This window comes from Argentina silus (genome assembly GCF_951799395.1).
Source record: "Argentina silus genome assembly, chromosome: 17".
In the NCBI taxonomy this organism is placed as follows: domain Eukaryota; kingdom Metazoa; phylum Chordata; class Actinopteri; order Argentiniformes; family Argentinidae; genus Argentina; species Argentina silus.
This window is the reverse complement of record NC_139671.1, coordinates 8,894,990-8,916,297: the sequence shown is the minus strand read 5'-3', so window position 1 is coordinate 8,916,297 and position 21,308 is coordinate 8,894,990. Positions and strand designations below refer to the sequence as shown.

Here is a 21,308-nt window from a genome sequence, read left to right as displayed (position 1 = left end):
GACATTTCACAAAAGCATGGTGCAACTAAGCCAGGTTTTACTGACTTCTATCAATGCATTCCTGTGGTTTATCCATCAAAAGCACTGTTGTGGAGGAGTCGGTTTAAGGAGGAAACCATATCTGTGTAATCTCACCTCATTTACCTTCTAAACAAGGTATTTTAGGGAGAAGAATATGAGTGCTCTTTGGCATGCCATAGTGATGCTCTGCAGGGCATAGCAGACAGAGAGAGTGAGGTTGGGGGGGGGGGGGGGGGGGGTTGGCGCACAGGCTGAGTGAAGCAGCCTGAGTAAGCCCTGTTTCCAGGCAGGTTTCAGGAGTAGAGGCAACGCCCAGAGGCATTTTTTCTGTTCTTTTCTGAAAGAGTGCATGTTACGTAATGGCGCTCGACAGCTCAGAAACTGTTACACGGCGGCCTGTGTGATCTGTTTTACTGGCAGGAGGAGGGGCAGGCTGCGTGTGTGTTAGGGGGGGGCAGGGAGGGTAGGGGCACTATGGTGTCACTCCCTCGTTACCCCTTCACACATGCACACATGCACACACTCATACAGACACAGACACACACACACACACACACACACACACACACACACACACACACACACACACACACACACACACACACACACACACACACACACACACACACACACACACCAAGCAGTGTCTATGACCTTATTCCAGCTGGAATCCAGAGAGAGCAGGCTGGAATATCTGCTCTTTAGCCGTACAACTTCACTTTCCCTCTTCATCCATTTGCTGAGCCCTCTACACACACTCTCAGGGGACTAACTGTCTCTTTCTCTTTTCCACTCATCCTCTCTCTCTCTTTCTCATTAGGTCAGAGAGAGGGCTGCATATCTAACAGCCTCTGAGAAAAAGCTATCTTGACTGCTGTGCAAAGGAGCACTGAACCCATGAAATCTCTGACACATTTACCTATCATTTTCTAGAAAGGAAAGAGTTTATCTGAGATAAGTGTTTGAGTGGGGATGAAGAACAGGGATCAGAAGAACAGAAGCACCAAACTGCTTAGTTCTTCTCAGTGCCTAATACTATGCAAAAGCCATTCAATTGTACAACAAAACAAGTAAGATTGGCCTCTGACACACAAAGCCCAAGATTTAGAAATATATTGTGGTTTGTGTGAGAGAGTAAGACATTGAAGAGCCAGGAAAGATGGTAAATCAGAGGAAAATGTTTGTTTCATTCTGCCTCCGGCACTAGGATGGGATTACAGAGCAGCGGAACATTCCAGACCTGATTCTGATCTGTTGGTAACACTGTTACATAGAGAATCACTTTGCCCATTGTTTTAACACCAATGAAGCATAATATAGAGCCTAAAACAGCCAAAGACCCACCACTTTCACTAAAGCTTTCCTGATGGGGAGGAATCAAGCATGAAGTGGGAAAATATCCAGGTTACACTTTCAGGCTCATATATCATAGACACTGCTCCATCTATTCTGTCTGTTCACCATGCAGCCCAAGATCACCATGCGTTCAGACTTGCCCTGCTTTAGCCCCTGTTACTGTACATGGTCATTATGCAGCAGAAGACACATCTCTTCTTGTTTAATGAGATGTGTTGAGTTCTATGACAGGAATTCTTGGTTTCTTGCCATTTCTACAGCATGGACTCAAAATGCCACACTGCAGTTTGAACCATAACAATCTTAGGTATTCTTGGAATGAGGTGTTTTCCTGACCCACCTAAGGGGGTTTCATACCATCCACAGTGTGCCCTGTGCCATATGTGCATAGAAGAATTCCCTATGAGATGAAAGAGATGAGATGTATCTTCTGGCAGTGCCCTTCTGAGTGAGAAAAATTGATCAGATTCCTCTTTTACCATGCAGTTCTCACTGTGTGACACTGTCTCCATGACAGACACAGGGCCTCATCCCCACACATTCACTCCATGACAGACACAGGGCCTCATCCCCACACATTCACTCCATGACAGACACAGGGCCTCATCCCCACACAGTCACTGCATGACAGTTTGTAAAGGGCTGCCATCTGGAATGATTACATCCTAGCCACAGGGAAATGCATCTAATTACCCTTATTTTGTTAGCCCCCTGCTTGCTCACTCTAACCATATAACAGTTACAAAAACAATATTAGTATTCTCTGATTGGAATAGGCCAATCTTGGATGGCAAATTGATTCCAGAGAAATATTATTACCAGTTTAAATGTGTATTGTACTGTCATGTTGGGTAATATGACAATATAGCATTGTATTACTGAAGTGACTGCGAATTATATGAGTAATAATCGACATAGATAGCGACAGTGAGCAACATGTGAAATGTAAGGTTAACATGAATTTCACATCCTACCACAGGGAACTAACTGCATTCTAAGCCTGCTAAATGGAGAGGGTCCATTGAATTGCTCAGAGATCAATATTGCAATCTCTTCAGCAATGCTGGAACAAGATTAGCCACGATTCAGCCAGTGCTAGGGTAAGCAGCTTGAGAGCCCACTTCTCCAAAAAACACTCAGCAATGACCACATACACGCACGCACGCACGCACGCACGCACAGACACACAGACACACACAGATACATATTGAGTGGTATTTTTTCTTGTCAACATTTTCCACAAATCCAAAATCTATTCAATTACTAGACTGTTCTTAGAAGACCCTATACAGTCCTGGAATGTGGAATGTTTTCTGTTGGTCATTCCTAAACCTGATAATATCTGTACTTTCCAAAGTGACACTTTATGTTAAAATAACAAGTGTTCCCTGTAAAACAAGATCTGCTTTCTCTCACTTCCAATGATGACAGAAACCAATCCCTCCCCCACCCCCATATTCTCAAGTACCACTGACTGAGAGAACTCCAAGGCCTTGTTCTGAATAAAATGTGTAATGCCAAGATGATTCAGAATTTCAGTGGATCCTCCCCTATACTGTGTTTCACTCTTCACTACTGCGAATGACACATGTGTTTCATGAGCAATGAGTGTAATAATGTGTGTGTGCAGGTTCCTACCTCTAGGCTATACTGCTCAGATAAAAGTTTGGTTTAGGGCTGGACTAAAATGGTACCTCACCTCACCTCAGAGTCTGACTTGCCTCAGGCAGCAGGGAGGAGGGTGTCTAGCAGGGGAGGCACATGTGTTTGATACCATTCCTCATTACATCCCATGCATTACAATGAGCCCATCCTCAGATTTCCACCTCCACCAGCCTCCACTGGTGTCTAGTGATCTACATGTGCTGCAGGCATTAGCTCTTAAATCAATACAACCCAACAACTGGGTCTCAGCATCCACAAGCACGTCCATTCCGCTGAGACAAATTCCTCATATCTTCAACTGCATCTGACTATTGCATTCACCAAAATCACCACTGTACACTTAGTCACATTTCTCTTGATTGGTGTAGTAAGTCCCCTCCTAAATGAAGGAAATTGCAGATAACTGTCTTATGTTTAGTGATTACTAGCAATGGGGCTACTGTTCAATGTCTTCCTGACCTTTTCATCTTAATCAATTATAGAAGTATAGACACATTTTTTAGCTGCTCTCATGACTGTATAATTTTTCTGCTTCTGCTTATATGGAATATCTTATCTTGCCCTTCTTGTACCATGCCTGCAATGAGTTGCTTGGATTCCCTTGAAAATTATGTTGTCTAATGCAGTGCCCAGAATTCCAATCCCAATCCCTTCTGCCACACCTACTACTACACTGCTGTGTGTGTGTGTGTGTGTGTGTGTGTGTGTGTGTGTGTGTGTGTGTGTGTGTGTGTGTGTGTGTGTGTGTGTGTGTGTGTGTGTGTGTGTGTGTGTGTGTGTGTGTGTGTGTGTGTGTGTGTGTGTGTGTGTGTGTGGGTGGGATAAAGGTGGGTTGGATGGTTGGATATCCATGGTAATGGTGACGTCTTTTCCCTTGCTGTAATTGGAGGAAACCCCGTGGCGTCAAAACCCCGCCTTCTTTCCCCGCGCTACCATCCTACTGGTTATCATTTTGAACGGTAACAGTTGATACTACCTAATAACGGGTTCTCATTGGGCACACTTTACACTGGACACGCCTTTTGGTCAGGTTTGGTTGAAGGAGTGAATTTCTTTTTCTTCCCCTACCACAACGCTTTTCTACTCGGAGTGGCGGATCGGATCCATCTGAAGGTTGGGAAATAAAATTATAGCTGTTTGGCTGTCTGTTATCTGAAAAATACATAGATAAAATGTGCAGGTTACGATACTGAAACTGGAAGTAGAATGATGGACGAGTGAAAGTAATTTTTTTTAAGGAAATGTAAACTGTCTACTGCTGGCTAACTTTATATGGCAACATACGTGGTAACGTTAGCGATTCCGAGTCGGTCAGTGCCGTGGAAGGGATTGAATCGTTAGTCTCGTGGGTTACTACAGCAAGAAAGCTAGCTCACTAACATAATACGAGCTAATAATGTTGTCAATGTGGACACCATCACGCAAATCATTTCCGTTATTTTTCAGAAAGACAAACTCGTAGAAATTGGTTGTAGGGAGTGTGAATGTGTCAACGAGTACAATTAAGGTCACCAAATCAGTGCCACCAATTGTAGCTTAGCTAGCTAACTGTTAGCTATCGTTAGAGAAGGTGCATGCACACTTGTCAAGCAGTTGTGGCTATAACGTTAGCTATGTTAATTCTAGCTAGCTAGATTTCATGGCTGTTATGGCAACCTAGCTGCTAATTGTGAGTATCTGGCTTCCAGTATGTGGTTAGACTGTCTCAACAGTCCCTACTAGTGTGTGGGCGTGTGTAAATACCGTTAGCTAATACGTATTATTTTCTCCCTCCAGGTGCACCTGCAAGGATAACATACTTCTTTGCCCTCACCCTTCACCCCAACGATTAGCAAGTTACATTGTTTCACACGATTATCCCCCACACTGCTGTCCCCTTCCCCTCTCTTTGGACTCAACTGTTAACTGCGAGCGACAGAGTTTGAACACAAAACATAAACATGGAGAAAACGGAGCTGATTCAGAAAGCCAAATTGGCTGAACAGGCTGAGCGTTACGACGACATGGCTTCGTCCATGAAAGAAGTAACGGAGCAAGGGGCAGAGCTGACGTGTGAGGAGAGGAACCTACTGTCAGTCGCCTATAAGAACGTTGTGGGAGCCCGGAGGTCAGCATGGCGGGTCATCTCCGCCATAGAGCAGAAGACAGAGGGCAGTGACAAGAAGGTTCAGATGGTCAAGGAGTACCGGGAGAAGGTCGAGACAGAGTTGCGAGACATCTGCAACGATGTATTGGTGAGTGTTTTGTCAAGCCAGCAAGGGTGAGCCAGGGCTTGAAATGGCGTTTCTGGGGTGGTCACTCCTATACAAAGTAAAATGATAGATTCATGTGATTTTTAAACCAACTTGATGGTGTCCAGATTGTTAATGACCTAGGTGCTGACACAAAAGCAGCTTTCATGGTGAGGCTGACGATGACAGCATATTCTCTGCATGAACGTCATGTCTGAGCTGTGCCACAAAACCCTCCTTCATGCACTTTGACTTTGCAGTGCTGCTGGTGTGATGTTTATCTGAAACTGCAGAAAGGCTGCACCAATTGATTCTTTGAGCAGTGGTGCAGTGTAATGACCTACCCTTTCCACTGCTCAGAATCAATATGTGTTGGAAGCAGAAAGGCTGCAGCTCCCCTCGTCCCTCTTGAAATGTCAGCAGTCAGACAAATTGAGTGAATGTGTAGCCTATGGCTTTGACTAGTGTTCACACGAGGGGCTGTTGGACGAAGGATGTTTAGCTGATGGGCAGACTGAGTTGCCAGGTCAAAAGAGGCAGAACAGTGGAACAACTGGGCCTGCAGTGTGGATGCGCTTAATCGAGACATGGACAAAAATGTCAGCTAGTTTTGACTTGTACTGCTATTTGCAAATTACTTACTATATACATTGTGTGAATTTGGCCACCACCTACCTTTTTTCAATCCTGACCCTTTTTTTTTGCACGGGAAGGTTGTCTCATTACCTGTGTGCTGATCTTGTTTCATGTTGTATCGTGATGGATGATAGAATGACTCATGGAACCGTTGGTAGACTCTTGGGAACAACTACGGAACCAACAACTCCATTGTCGCTGGCTTGTCATTAGCAACCCAGGGGGGGTGGATTGGTGGCCTTTGCCCTCTCCTAGCTCTGAGACAGAAGACTCTGTTGACTGAAAGCTGCGTGGTCTGTTTGCTCATGTTGTCTTATCTACTATCACTATGGGAAAGTTTGGTGCACCTGCAGGCTTTGAGTGGGTGTGGCCATGGTGACAGCACCTATAATCTTTCTCAGATTACGTGCCACGGCCCCCTAGAGCCACGGCCCCCTATTGTTAGGCCCCCCCACTTGAACACCCAATACTTGACAGCTGAAATGTAGAGGTATGGCGTTCAGTTTCCAAGCAGTCTCCTCTTGGGGTGGCCATGTTTATTTTCATAAATACTCACCAAGAGCATTGCCTGTTCTACAAGATGGTAAAATAACACTGGATGGTGTTTCTGTTAACGATGTTCACAGAGGATACTGATTTGGTTGAGTTGATTGTAGATTACCTCACCGTCACAGCACTCAGCTATGTACTGTGTGTGTAGTATTCTCTATTGTTACCTAGTCCTGGTCAGCACAGTGACCCTTGGCTGAGGTTGGTGGATACGTATATGCTACCGCCTTGCTATAAATAGATATTTGTGCTGTTGGCGGATTAAGAGATGTTTGTGCAAAGCTTAGCTGTATTGTTCAGCTTTATCCCTCTGAACTCTGGGGTCATCCTCAACATCAGGGCCCTAAAGGAAAGGGGTTGGTTTAAAACCCAGGCCATGCAGCCTAATGCATATCCTATGAGTGCTATTTGGAAATGGATGGACGACCTCATCACTTAAGCCCCATTTACTGCTTCCTCCAGACAGTGACAGTTGGGTGGTGGCGGCGGGGCGCGGGGGGGGGGGGGGGAGGCAGCATTAACATTGGTTTCCTGTAGAAAAAGGAACTCGTGCCTGTCTTCATTCACAAATGGCTAAAGGATCTGAGGGCATTGACATGTAGCTAAGGTTGCATTAGTCTGAGCGTATCAGTGTTCACGACTGCTCAGTGCATACAGTTAATTGTTAGGTGTGGTGTGATAGAGGGGGGAAAAAAGCTCAATATTGTATTGCATCTATCCCAGAGCAGGCTTAGAGCACCCTTGATTAAAGCCGATCATCAGTAATCCAGATGGGTCCATCTAGTCTACACCCTTTGATCTGGTCTGTGATGGGAGTGTCGGTCTGTGCATTTGAAGCAAGCCCACCTCCAGCCCCCCCCCCCCTCCCCCCTCCCTCCCGCTCCACCTCCTCCACACAGAACAGCATCAGTGTGCTCTAATTCTGCGTTGGCCATCTGGTAGAGCGCCCTATCAGAGTCCCTCTGGGCCGGTGCTCTCATGCTCTCTTATTACATAGCCTAATGTTATTACCCTCTAGGTACACACACGGTAATGTTTGTGCACGGTCACATCAGGAGACAATTTCATTATTGGAGGTGATTTGTGCTGCCTACGGTAAGCTTCTGATCCCACGGGAAAAGGCAGGAATATTACTCGTACTGCTTATCCTGCTGTTCTGCAGACTACTGTTTAGTTACCGCTTCGATGCATGCGACCGGGGTCTATGTATTATCCTTTAATGCCGGTCTCCTTACACGGTACATTTGCTTCGGTCTCTGAGGACCAGAGACATGCTGAAGATGCCTGTTCTAATGTAGCCTACGTGATGAGCACCAGCCCACCAGCCACTGTCACCATAACGGTGTCGCAGCATTATGATAATGTTTCTGTTCCACATGCTCCGGCTGCCGGTCCTTTAGGTGCACTGGGAGGTCAGTGGCTCACTCTCGTGGTGTCGGAAGGAAACCGATGTTGGCTGAACGTGAAGGGTTGGCGACGTGACAAGGCCCACCTCTCTTTCCCTCCCTCCCTCCCTCCATCCCTCCATCCCTCCCTCCCTCCCTCTCCTGTCTGTCTCTGTCTGAGTACATGTTTGTTGTCAGACGGGAGGTGTTCAAATTCCTCCTCTCCCTATCCCTGATGGTTGCTGGCGACAGCAGGGATAAATAGTGGCACTAAATGAAAATAATCTCTCAATTCCCTGACCTTCTGGCACGAGATGAAACTGGCAGAAATGCAGAGTGCGGAGAAATGAAAGAATTGCTGTAGGCTTATTCCTTTGCGTCTCGACCCAGCCAGTGTGTTCACTTGAAGAGCCTGTGAGCTCTCAGTCTGGATGTGAAGTTGTATTTTTTTCTCTCTATAATGTTCAGTTAGAGCTGAATGCCTGGAGCTGTGAGGGGCGTCTGCGCTGGTATATGTCTAGTATAGAATGCCTCAGGATGTCTGTGGTGATGATGCCGTTGGTGAGAGGAAATGTTGGCCAGCCCAGCCCTGTTCTGGGTTTGCTCTGCTGTGCCGTGTGTGTGTGTGTGTGTGAGAGAGAGAGAGACTCACACACACACAGAACAAGCAGCAGTAGTTTGGTTGTGGCTGCTTTTCCCTCTGCACGTTACTGCAGTTGCATTATGGTGGCTCATGGTGAACAGAATGCAGGTTTAGGCTAGTACGTCAGTGCCCCGTCACTTAGCTTGCCTGATTGTCGTCACATGACTGCAGAGCTTATGATCAGGCATTAAGATTTCACCAGCAACCAGACACCCAACTCTCAGTGTGAGTTATCCAGGTTCAGCTCAGGGCATTCACTGGACGGATTAAACAAAGTGATGTCATTCATTGTATTTCTTCTCTCCTCAGACATGCCTCAGACATAGAATGTTTGTCAGATATACTCATTGCATTTCAGTCTACAGCATTTCCCCTTCTTCCTGACCTGTGACTCTGGTTTCACTGTGCTGACCACAGCGGGTGCAAGGGAGCATGTTGGCTGTTAGCCCGGCCACACGCGGTCTACTGCCGGGGGCTGAGCTGCTTTTTGCAACCTTGCCTTTAGAGGAAGTGGAGTAGTACACACACACACACACACACACACACACAGGAAGGTTGTAGAATGCATAGGCCCATTTCTGAGCGGTGTTCCGCGCTTGTAATTACCACCACAACAACCTGTTTGTGTGGTACACCCACACTCTGTGTAAAAGGTAAAGTCACTGTGTACAGCAGGGATAGTGCTTTTACATAGTTGAGATCGTGCCTATTATTGTAGTGTTTGTACGGGAAGCCGTATATATCTTAAATGTTCAAAGTCCCCCTATTCTGTTCTTTGAATAATGACTTGTCAATATATAGTCAATTATCTTCCATGTGTTTTTCCAATTATTGAAAACTGGCATTGAAACAGACTTTCCAGAAATGAGCAGAATTATTATTCAACCTAATTTGACTTGTTTTCTTCCTCAGGGGCTGCTGAACAAACATTTGATTGACAATGCCCCGAACGCTGAGAGCAAAGTCTTCTATCTGAAGATGAAGGGCGACTACTACAGATATCTGGCTGAAGTTGCCTCTGGGGATGACAAGAAGGGTAAGTGGGTCTCTCTCTTGCATAGATCAATCTCCCAGGACACAGGCTGCTGGCTCACGTCACCCTCTGTCATCCCTTGACATAAAGCAAGGAGTTCACTGATGGAGAAAGCGGTGGATGAATGAGTTGCATGCATATGTAACAGTGAACTGCTGAGATTGTCGCCATATGACACAAGACATTGAGTGAGAGAGAGGATATGTCACATAGGTGAGCAGCCATCTCCCTTGGTGTTATGTCAACCAGGATTATCTGTCTTAATAAGACATCTGGTCTTGTTTACCTCAAATCATATTCGACCTCAAAGATATTTAGCAAGCATTTTCTCAAGCATGCAGCTAAACCTCTGAAAAAGCCCATTTGTCTGGCAAAGTGCGTGCTGAAAGTCTGGTATGCGTGTTGGAACTACACCCAAACGTCTGCTCCAGGGGATGCAAGCCTGTTGATTTAATTGAGGCTGAGTGAGTATGGACATGGTAATGGGTATATGAATGAATGTGTGTGTGTGTGTGTGTGTGTGTGTGTCCCTCTCTGCTGCCCTGGGGGGGTCCCTCCATGCCTCCCCCAGTGAGTCAGCCCCCTCGGCAGCTCTGCTGCCAGCTCGGTCTGAGGATAGGACTGAAAAGAAGGCATGCATGTCGTTGGCAGTGGTGCTACAAACGATCAGTTCTCAGAAATATGACAGTTCGGCTATATTGACGGATTATTTTTTTGGTCTGGTAGGCAGGCAATAACCATTATCATTGATCTGATGTACATAAATATGATACAGGGGATTAGCCTATTTCTAACTTTGATGCCTTGAGAAAAATGTCATGCCACTATTTGTAACTCTGGTGCTAGACACAGGGTATTTAAAGCTCATGTAGGACTCAAGCTCTCCCAGATAGAGTTTCAGTGGGCAAAACACTGGACAGGGCAGAGAGAGAAAAGTGACTTGAATTGCCTTTAGTGAATATCCAAAGGCAACATATGACATATATATATATGCAATGCCCTGTTGTAAGTCACATTTGTGAAGGCTATGAAACAAAACTCAGACAATGTAATAGATTGTATTTTCTTTTTTATTATTATTTCTTATCAGACACGATATCAAACTCTCAAGACTCGTACCAGGTGGCATTTGACATCAGCAAGGAGGAGATGCAGCCCACGCACCCCATCCGACTGGGTCTGGCCCTCAACTTTTCAGTCTTCTTCTACGAGATCCTCAACTCTCCAGACAAGGCCTGCCACCTGGCCAAGCAGGTGGGTGTCTCTGGCTATGGATGTCCAGCACACACACACACACACACACACACACACACACACACAGGTGCAGAGCTGCAATTATACCCACTCTCCTCTCCCTCTTCATAATGCACACTAATCGTTATTTCTATGTGTTTCTAGGCCTTTGATGATGCCATTGCAGAGCTTGACACACTGAGTGAAGACTCGTACAAAGACAGCACGCTCATCATGCAGCTGCTTAGAGACAACCTCACAGTAAGTGCCCTCTGGCATCCCTATAGAGTGACAGCAGTAAGTCGTCCCACCCACATGTGTACACCCACACATACACTGCAATTCCCTCTCATGGTTATATGATTCCAGTGTTTTTTCATTCTGAAGCCAAATTCGGGTTTTAAGTAAACCGCAATTGTGAGGATTTGAAAAGATAATTGAGCCATAGGGATGGAAGGAAGCAAAGGTGTTTGGGCATTTTGAAATGCTATTGTTAATCCATGTTTTTTTTTGTTTGTTTCAGCTATGGACATCTGACAACGCAGCAGATGAGGGGGAGGCTGGAGAAGGATGCGAGAACTAGAGAGCTCCCGTCCTCACCACCAAAAAAAAAAAACATAAAATAGAAGAAAAAAAACAACCTTTTTACACGTCTTCATTCCTTATTGTTCCACTTGAAATGATTCTAGTAATGAAAGCCCATGTTTACCATGGAGCTGTGGGTGAAAATGAAAGTGATTTGGTTTTCACCACTAGGCTTTTGGTATGAAGAAAGAAAAAATAATTGAAGTGATATCGCCATTCCTGAGTTTGTGTTTGTCCTGGCCTCCCTAATGTGCGGTTTCTGCTGTAGAAAAGTATTAATAGCTTCACTTTAATATCAACAAACTATCTGTTCGACATGAGAGAATGACAATACATGATGTGTGTGAGTGTGACAGTGAGCGTGGACGTGTGTGTGTGTCCCCCCCCCCCCCAGAAAGATCTTTCTTGTGCATTTTTAAAGGCCATTGTCAAGCAGCTAGAGCAGCCTGGGCATATGAAGAGGGAGGGAAAGACATGTCAAATCTCACCTAAATTCAACAGGAATTCTGGCGGATCTCCACTGTCCCCCTGTGTTGGACATTCAGAGTTACAAGACGGTTGCATTAGCTAGATTAGATGTTTCAAGTTGACACTCCTGCCATCTTTATTGTATGAAGCATTGTCCTAACTAGAGAGACAGCAAGCATCTCTCAGATGAGGAAGAGCTGTTCGTGGGCCCTTGTAACAAGGTCTCTCCCTCTCGAGGATCACCAAACACTCCTCCCTGGTTATGATATTCACCTCAGTGTGTTACTTCGTAGCATGTCAGACAATAAAAGGTGGCACTTTATGAAGACCAAAAAAAAGAAAGATTAAATAAAATGACAAAAAAAGAGAAGTACATGCATGCCCATTTTCTATGTACACTGGAATGGGAACCAATATTGCATACACCAAGTCCCACTGTTATGTTCAGTACTTTTCATTGCAGGTTTGTGCACATGTGAGAGGGTGGTTTGTTTGTCCAGTGATTGTCATTAGAGATTCGGACCACTATTGTGTTTTTGCTAATCATTGATTGTAGTCCCCAAAGCCTTGTGAAAATGTTTAATGCCCTGTGTAACAGCTATGTAACATGAATAAAAATGACATTTTATAAACCAAACATTTGTGAGTTGTCATTGTTAAACCAGTTACATGAAAGTGAGAAACTAATGTACTTGATTATAGATTTAAGCTGTGAACTATACAACTATTATTTGGGACCTGAACTTTGGTGAGCATAAGTATAGAGTAACTTCATAAAGTCCTTAAAGGAGATGCAGTTTATGTAAGAATACCACCTTGCCTCATAAAACCTTCTATTATTAATAGACCTGCCAAAACAGATTGGGGACTGAACATAGCAGGCTTTTAAGCCCATCTCACAGTGGTAGGATAATATTCAGCACATATTCAGAACACCACGACATTTGTGTTCTATACTCTTGGTTTTATTTTCCTGCAATAGTAGGAATATAACTATAACCTGATTACGTAGTTTGGAGGAGACTTTTGCTCGAAAATGATCATATGTCCAATACCAGATACACCCCGATTAAACGATGGGTTATTTTACCAAATGTTTGGACGTTATGAGGAGATGTCCAAGCATTAAAATAGATCTGCGCAGATGTCGCTCGGTTTACAATCCCTCTGCCAAAGCCTTTTTATTCCTATGTTATATAAGAGCTGATGACTGAAGCTACCGTTTTCTCTAAGATACTCCAAGATATAAATCTACAACAAATGTCATTGCATAAAAACATAGCGGCTTGATTGCAGGGGAGATATTACAAACCGTCATGTTTTACAACAGAGACATAGGTCTATTGTAAAATAGCAGCCTATCCGTTCAGAATACCTAAGATTTGATTCCCTCCCCACATGACTTCCGGGTATGCGGGCTTTCGCTCACAAGAAGAAACATTGTTGCTGCCTGAAGTCTCATTTATGACTAAACAAATCGGATACGTTGGATTATGTTTTGTGAAATTGACCGTACCAATTTTGATATATTGTTGCCTGCGGTATAGTGGGCAAACTTTCAGAACATTCAGTACAGGAGATGATAGATCATAGGGATCATACAACAAATTCTGTTAAAACTGTCTAACCAGTGCACGGATTTTTTTCTTTATGTCTTTCCTCCAATAAATGCTACCATGCGGCTGTTCGTTATATTTATGTTTTCTCTATTTTTAACGGACTGTGCAACAAAACCCCCTGCGGACGTTCAAAATCCCGATTATGGTGAGTAGAGACAAACTTGATTTTCCGTTAACATGTCATGAGGTTATGAATGACCATGATGGAGTTAGAGCTCAGTCTCCCTCTTGGTATGACTCACGGTGGATAAACCAAACATCCCATAGCTGTTTACACAGCTGCCAAACGTTCTAAGAATGAAGGTGATTCTCTTGGGAATAGTATTTAGTTAAAAGTGTATTATTTAGTATGAAATGATACTAGTTTATGTATTCAAAATAACTATTTGGCTACTGCCACATGTTCAGATATTCAGATTATCACAGCAGCATATGATGACAGCAGAGTTAACCCTGGGATAACCAGACTTGTTTGTCACAGCAATGTTTTTCTAAACACTGGAGCAAGAATTATGAGAACACTGTTTTGACCAAGGCTGATTTATGAGTTGGTGCCCCAACCTAGCTTCCTTCCTCAGACCTCTTCACACCCACGACCCTCCCTGTACTAACCCTAACCCCAACCCCAACCCTTGAGACCTCTTCACCCCTACTTCCCCCCTGTACAAGTTCTCTCCTGTTAATAAATAATTTAAAAAAATTACAACTGCCAATGGCCCCTGGTGTGAGCATTGATTACTTTGTCTTATGATGACTGTTGGATAGATGATTCACTTACAAATGTATTTGTTGTAAGTCGCTTTGGATAAAGGCGTCTGCTAAATGCCATGAATGTAAATGCCCCCATGTTATGATTAATCTGCCTTTCAGACACTCTGAGTTCCATGCTGACAGACTTCACGGTGTTGCCCCTTTCCAGTCTCCAGACACACTCAGTCCGAAAGAGGGATGTCCAGACACAGACCCATGTGGAAAGACTGCTCAGCTTCACCGCCTTACAGAGGTACCAACTCAAGGACCTGTCAATAACTTTTGGCACTGGGCTGTTGGGTAATTTGCTGTTAAATTTCAATCAAATTAATCTGTCCTCTCCTTTTACTCTTTTGTAGGCGTTTCAAACTGTACCTGAGGACAAACACAGAGCTGTTCACAGAGGACTTCAGTGCAGTGTTTGTGGATAAGGATGGCAAGGAGGACAGCTACGAGGTCAACAGACAGAACTTCTTCACAGGCCATGTCATTGGTAAGGCACCACATGCTGGGTTTAGAAACCAGGCTAGGTCCAAAATGTACCAGTTGGGATTCTTCCAAGGTGTCACTAGGGTCACACCCATTGGTTCCTCCCTCCACTGAACTGCCCTCCAGTCGAGTCTGAGGTTTTGCAGCTCTTTCTTAGCATAGTGTTAACTCAGAGGTGTTTGTTTTAAGGGGAGGAGAATTCTCGTGTTCAGGCGCACATTGATGACAATGACTTCTCTGCGCACATTCTTACTGACGATGGAGAGTACAACATAGAGGTACTGCAATAATTTTAACAATATTCATTGATGTTACCATATCAATCCATTGCAATACATCAATGTGATGGATCCATAAACCACTCAGGTTTCCAATCATATCAACCCCCTTGTTCTTCTTCAGCCCCTATGGAGATTCACAGAGGCGCCCCCTGATGGCAGTCTGCTGGTATACCGCTCTGAGGACATCAGGAACATCAGCCGGCTGGCCTCGCCCAAAGTGTGCGGCTATGTGAATACTAACTCCAATGGCCTGCTCCCTGAGAGTATGAGATCAGCCATTCTGGAGGAGGACGATGAGGGAGAGGGTGAGTACGAGCTAATTTAGAAATGAGTGATGTGTGTGTGTGTGTGTGTGTGTGTTCCAGGAGACATGCATCTATTTATATCATAGGGAGGACTCCCAGTTGTAAGAGTGGATGTTGGAATAACTTAACAATCAATAATTTGAGCACATTAAACTGCCCATCATCCAAAGCGTCCTCACGTGTATGGTGTGAATGTGATACATTTAGACCAGAGGTCTTGGAAGTCTCTGGTTCTTCTCAGTCTTGTCTCTGGTCGTCCTAACAGTCATACTTAGTCATACGTTTTCAGCATCTGTTAAATGAATAATCATCTCCTCACAGCGTGAATCCATTATTCATGGAAGGTTAATTATGAGGCAGCCGTAATGGAGGGCTTTGATGATGGCATTACTGCAGCAGGGGCTCTGGAGGCTGAGCTGAGTGAGGAACATGAACATGGCTGTCTGAACCAACCAAACTACCAAGGTGGAACATTCAATGAACCTCTGAATAGAATCTCAAGATTAGAGACACTGACAGCAGAGAACTCCTGGATCAGTAGAACATCTACTCAAGTCACAGATAGCAAATCAGTGCAGTTCAGATAGACAAAGTCTTAAGTCAATACTCTAGCTTTTACTCAATAATGAAACCAATCAATACCTTATAGAGTATCTTATAGATATCTGGTGTGCTGAGGCCGGTCTTTTCTCCTCCACAGAGCCCGTGGTCAGGGAGAGGCGACAGGCCCATGACCACAAGAAGAACACCTGCCCCTTGCTCCTGGTGGCGGACCACCGCTTCTTCGAACACATGGGTCGCAAGGAGGAGAGCACTACCCTCAACTACCTGGTGAGGGTGCTGTTCACAGAGTGGTTGGGATGATATATCTAGCTTCAATAGATATCTCTAGAAACCCCTCCTACCATGATTGTGCTTTCAGATTGAGCTGATTGATCGTGTGGACGACATCTACAGAAACACATCCTGGGATGAGGAGTATAAAGGATATGGTGTCCAGATCCAACAGGTGAGCATCATGAGATGGGCCACTACTCCCTTTCACATTGTCCCTGTAATTGACATGAGGTGTTATTGAGTATAGAAGGTTCCTCGCTAGTCCCATTTAGACTCCCATGTCTAACTCCCATTTAGATCATAATCAAGAAGGAAGCTACCCCAGTACCACCAGGGGGCACCCACTTTAACATGAAGGGAAGTTCAGTGGAGGGCAAGGATGTCTGGGATGTTAAGAAGCTTTTAGAGGTGAGCAATCGTCCATAATATGAGCATTAATGACATGGCATCGTGGTATTAGGCTGTTATATCACTCCTTTTTCTCATTCCAGCAATTCAGTGTGGACATAGCAGACAATGCATCCCATGTGTGCCTGGCCCACCTGTTCACCTACCAGGACTTTGATGAGGGGACCCTGGGGCTGGCGTATGTGGCCCCCTCCAGACACGGCATCCCTGGGGGGCTCTGCTCAGAGAGTAAGCCTCCTGTAATCAACACGTAACCACATCTGACAGTTGGAAATGCCATTATGTGATCCTGGTGACATTTTCTTTTTTCCTCAGAGTGTCCTCCATCATCAACTGAGCATAGAGCTATCTATCTCAACACTGGGCTTACCAGCACTAAGAATTATGGGAAGACTATTCTGACCAAGGTGGGTTTATGAAATTCTCTGGAACTTCTAAAGAGAATTTGTTACATTCAGATAAAGGCAAAAAGACTCCTCAAATCTCTAATCTGCCATTTTTTTTCCCTCAGGAGGCAGACCTTGTGACTACTCATGAGCTGGGCCATAACTTTGGGGCAGAGCATGACCCAGACAACATCCCCTACTGCGCCCCCAGGGAAGACCAAGGGGGCAAATATGTCATGTACCCCATTGCTGTGAGTGGAGACCATGCCAACAACAAGGTACTGACCTCTACTCTCTAACTATCTGTTGAAGGGTGACAGTTGAACTATCTGTTGAAGGGTCACTGTTGAACCATCTGTTGAAGGGTCACTGTTGAAAGGGGGTGGTGATGGATTGGCACCCGCCTAGACAAACGTTATTATCCCCAAAGGGGAAATTGGTAATCTTCATGATACCAATGATGGCTGTGTTCTTGTTTGTCTTCCCAGCTGTTCTCCAACTGCAGTAAGATCTCCATCGTGAAGAGACTGAGGACCAAGGCTCCGGTGTGTTTCAGAGAGAGGAACAGTAACGTGTGTGGGAACTCGCGTGTGGAGCAGGGCGAGGAGTGTGACCCAGGGCTGCTGCACATCAATGATGACCGCTGTTGCACCTCTGACTGCAAGCTCCGGTCAACAGCGAAGTGCAGGTGAGCCCTCTCTGGCAGCACCCACCATACAATCTTAGAACATAAAACATGTTGGTCTGGAATATGTTGAATGATAGTATGACTAGCATCATCTCTTGGTGGTTACACCCTGTAATGCCAGATAGACCTCATCCTGTTCTCTCTTTCTCCCCTCTTTTTTTTCTCTCTCTCTCTCTCTCTCTCTCTCTCTCTCTCTCCCCCTCTTTTTCTATCTCCTCTCTCTCTCTCTGTCCCTCTCTCTCTGAGTGTAGTGACAGGAACAGTGCATGCTGTAACGACTGCCAGCATGAGAGCCAGGGGAAGGTGTGTCAGGAGCCCATCAGTTCCACCTGTAAGGGGAGGTCCTACTGTACAGGTGAGCCCTATGACATGCATTAAACAAATAACACTACACACATGGACACTGATAGAGATTAAAAGTGAGATCATAAAATAGATCATTCTATGACCCCATGTTTTCTACATGTCCTTTTTGCCTTTTTGTGTTCCCTCTGACAGGAAACAGTAGTGAGTGCCCCTCGCCTGAGAACGCCCCAGATAAGACTGTGTGTTTAGACAATGGCAAGTGTCTGGACGGTGTGTGTATCCCCTTCTGTGAGGCCATCGTGAAACTGCAGTCCTGTGCCTGCAACGGTATGCTGCTCCCATCACATATTAGCATAGAGATTAGACTGACTGATAGGGAACTTTAAGTGTCTGTATTATCTAGATCTATGTCTATTGTCCTCATGGCTATCTCCTTCTCCTCATCAGAAACAAACTCGTCATGTAAAGTGTGCTGCCGTAGTGCTCGTGGGGTGTGTGCTCCCTACCAGGATAACAGAGGCCACCTCCTGTACCTCCGCAAGGGCAAACCCTGCACTGTTGGCTTCTGTGATGGAGCAGTAAGTGACCCTAAGCCTCCTCTCTATAGTATCTGGCATTACCTTTGACTTGGCTGATTTTGGAACAAGCATGTGACATTGTTTTTCAGGGGAAGTGTATGAAGCAAGTCCAGGATGTCATAGAGAGATTGTGGGATTTCATTGACAAGCTGGACATCAACACCTTCAGGAAGTTTCTGGCTGACAACATAGTGGGCTCTGTGGTGGTTTTTTCCCTGGTCTTCTGGGTCCCACTGAGTATCCTGGTCCATTGTGTGGTATGTACCAATCATCTAGCTGGCCAAAATTAAAAATCAATGACTGGTGGTGTGTTGATTGTATCCAACATTTTCTCCCCCACTTTCAGGACAAAAAACTCGACCAGCAATATGAACAGACCACCAAGTCTCTGTTTTTCCCGAGTGTAAGTACTGGTTATACCTGGCTGATATGTTGTCTATATTCAAACTCTGTAGAACTTACATCATTGTGGCTGTCCAGTGCTTTTGTATTTGACTCTGTTTGGATGTCTCCAGAATGCAGAGTTGCTGAGCAGCCTTGAGTGCGCCTCTGTGCGCATCTTTAAACCCCCGGTCCACTCGACTAGCCTTCGCTTCCAGGCCTCTGGCCCCCAACAGACCAGCACTCCCCCTGTCCCTGTCCCTGTCCCTGTCCCAGCCTCAGCTCCAGCCTCAGCCTCAGCCTCAGCCTCAGCCCCAGCCCCAGCCTCCAGCCCCAGCCCCAGCCATTTCTCCCTGCCTGCTCTGGAGAGCCCCCGCATGGCCACTATCCAGGAGGACAGCTTTGACTCCCATCTGGATGAGGAAGCTCTGGAGGAGGACTTCTCTATGGCAGGGGGCTCAGCACGCTCCTTTGAGGATCTGACAGATCATCCCCTGAACGGCCGCAGTGGCAAGGCTCTGTCCTTCAGACTGCAGAGACAGGCCCGCCTCAACAGCAAGGAGACTGAATGCTGAATGCTGAGGAGTGAGTGAGTGAGTGAGAGGGAGAGAGTGAGACAGAGAGAAACAGAGAGAAAGAGAGATTCCTTTTGTCCTCTCCTCCGTCCTCCACTTGCTTCGTCCTCAAAAAGGATTGGAGGAGAACATGTAAGGGGAGGAACCTAGATCTTCTCCTCCAATATGTTTTCAGTAGGACGCGAGTGGAGGACAGGATAGAGGACACAAGGAGTTGTGTTCATAACAATTGAGAAAAGGCTATTGACAGAGAGTGGGAGAGGAGGGTCACTCAGCACTGAGGGACAGACCACAGGGGCAGACCACAGGGTAGAACAAGCAGGACTTGTGTAGGATATAATATGGGGGCTGATGGTTGTGTAATGTTTTAAGTTTGATTGCATCTTCGGTTGAAAATGGGAAAAGTAAATATCAGTGAAAAGCCATAATTCTTCCAAATTTAAATAACATTTTTTATTGTTTGAATGATTGTCAATCAGTAATAGCTCCTTGTAGATGAATCAGGGTGTGATGCAATGTTTGATATCAAGTGTGTACAGCCTATCCCCAGCCTGTTCAGTCATTATGATTACACAGATGTATCACCAGCACTGAGTATGTTTATATCACGTTTGATGTATTTCTGTGGTTCAGCAATATGACACTGTCAGATCTCTTATCAGCTCTTATCTGTCATTGACAACATGTAACCTCTTGTGACAAACCTCATACATCATGAACCAGCAAGCACAATCATCCTTATGACGACCTCTGTCTGTTGGAAGAGCCTGGTTAACTTGTAACTGCAGAACCAGCCATATGTTTACAGTTAAATCCTGTGAGCCATAGATGTTATCAGTATTACAGATACACTCTAAATGCTGTTATTGGGAGGTCCTTTCAGTTTGGACTGTCTTATGGGAGATTGCAAGATTGGAAGTTATTTTACTTAAGAAGTCTGTAATTGCTGAAAGTGTTTTTGATACCATTTGTATGCTTTCGTAATACACTACAAGACAATCAGATGCACTTCTTTATGAATATGTTAAGCTTCACAAGGCATTTACATGATATGATGAAAATGCTGAAAGTCTGACCTTTGCCACTATCATTGTACACTTATCTATGGTGCCTTATATTTTTCCGTTGTATGAAAATGTATTGTATTTGGATGTATTTGCTACTGTTTTTCATTTGCCATACATTATGTTGTGAGTATTTGCTAAGAACACTAATGGGCACTCCCTATAACCAGAGTTAACCTACCCTGGTCTATCTTGCACCAAATATACCCCTTGCCCTGTTCTGCCAAATGTTGGTGTTGCTGCGGAACCGGTTTTCCCGGCCGAGAGCCGGTTCTTTTGTTGTCAAAACGTGCAGAACTGGTTCGAGATTCGGCACCGGCTCCGAACCGGCCCACGAACTGCCTTGATGGAAAAGGGGTAATAGTGTACACACTGTGTATTCTATTGCACCGACGTTTGTCTGTGACTATCTTTACGGTTTGATTTGTAACTCCATCCAGCCACATTCTCGCAGATGTGATATGCTTTCACCTTGTTTACATTGTACTTACATTGTACTGTATCCAAAATTCTTAACATATTTTTGAATTCTATTGGAGCTATTTATCTTCCCACACATGAAACAGATTCTTCCTCATACTTTGATCTGGATGAAAGAACGCTCCATAAGCCTCCTGAAAGTGGGTGGTGAGATTTACTCATATCAGCCAGGGGCAGGTAGATTTTAGGGGATAACGTGACTTTATATTAAAAAAAATAATGTCTGTGGCATCAATCGGGAAACATTATGATTGTTACTTTTCTTTGTATTTTCAGTGTGTTGTTTTTATTTTGTGTATGCAATAAAGGAATTGTTCTCTGTGAAATCAAGCCCTTTTTTATTAGATTAATTTACC

The 21,308-nt window shown here is 44.9% G+C and overlaps 2 protein-coding genes across 2 annotated transcripts; both read left to right on the top strand.

Moving 5' to 3' along the window:
- Positions 1–4,090: 4,090 nt before the first annotated feature.
- LOC310817705 (14-3-3 protein zeta-like) lies at positions 4,091–12,159 on the top strand. The gene is made up of 6 exons (XM_083688377.1): positions 4,091–4,155; positions 4,819–5,276; positions 9,399–9,522; positions 10,610–10,773; positions 10,918–11,013; positions 11,276–12,159. Exons 2-6 carry the CDS (start codon positions 4,983–4,985, stop codon positions 11,333–11,335), a joined length of 738 nt encoding a protein of 245 aa, XP_083544503.1. The 5' UTR covers positions 4,091–4,155; positions 4,819–4,982; the 3' UTR covers positions 11,336–12,159.
- Positions 12,160–13,284: 1,125 nt separating this feature from the next.
- adam17b (ADAM metallopeptidase domain 17b) lies at positions 13,285–21,273 on the top strand. Its single transcript, XM_083689165.1, has 18 exons — positions 13,285–13,569; positions 14,295–14,427; positions 14,534–14,667; positions 14,853–14,941; positions 15,066–15,249; positions 15,950–16,080; positions 16,172–16,258; positions 16,384–16,494; positions 16,578–16,722; positions 16,810–16,901; positions 17,006–17,158; positions 17,369–17,568; positions 17,820–17,923; positions 18,067–18,201; positions 18,322–18,452; positions 18,542–18,709; positions 18,799–18,855; positions 18,968–21,273. The coding sequence occupies exons 1-18, from the start codon at positions 13,482–13,484 to the stop codon at positions 19,406–19,408; spliced, it is 2,583 nt and encodes an 860-aa protein (XP_083545291.1). The 5' UTR covers positions 13,285–13,481; the 3' UTR covers positions 19,409–21,273.
- Positions 21,274–21,308: the final 35 nt, after the last annotated feature.

What these genes read in the sequence shown, in the direction of transcription:
- adam17b (XM_083689165.1), top strand. Translation starts at nt 13,482, where the DNA reads ATGCGGCTGTTCGTTATATTTATGTTTTCTCTATTTTTAACGGACTGT. An exon ending in ATGGAGAGTACAACATAGAG is followed by an intron (nt 14,942 to 15,065) that starts GTACTGCAATAA and finishes GTTCTTCTTCAG; the next exon opens with CCCCTATGGAGATTCACAGA. An exon ending in GCACTACCCTCAACTACCTG is followed by an intron (nt 16,081 to 16,171) that starts GTGAGGGTGCTG and finishes TTGTGCTTTCAG; the next exon opens with ATTGAGCTGATTGATCGTGT.
- LOC310817705 (XM_083688377.1), top strand. Translation starts at nt 4,983, where the DNA reads ATGGAGAAAACGGAGCTGATTCAGAAAGCCAAATTGGCTGAACAGGCT. An exon ending in ACATCTGCAACGATGTATTG is followed by an intron (nt 5,277 to 9,398) that starts GTGAGTGTTTTG and finishes TTTCTTCCTCAG; the next exon opens with GGGCTGCTGAACAAACATTT. An exon ending in CTCTGGGGATGACAAGAAGG is followed by an intron (nt 9,523 to 10,609) that starts GTAAGTGGGTCT and finishes ATTTCTTATCAG; the next exon opens with ACACGATATCAAACTCTCAA.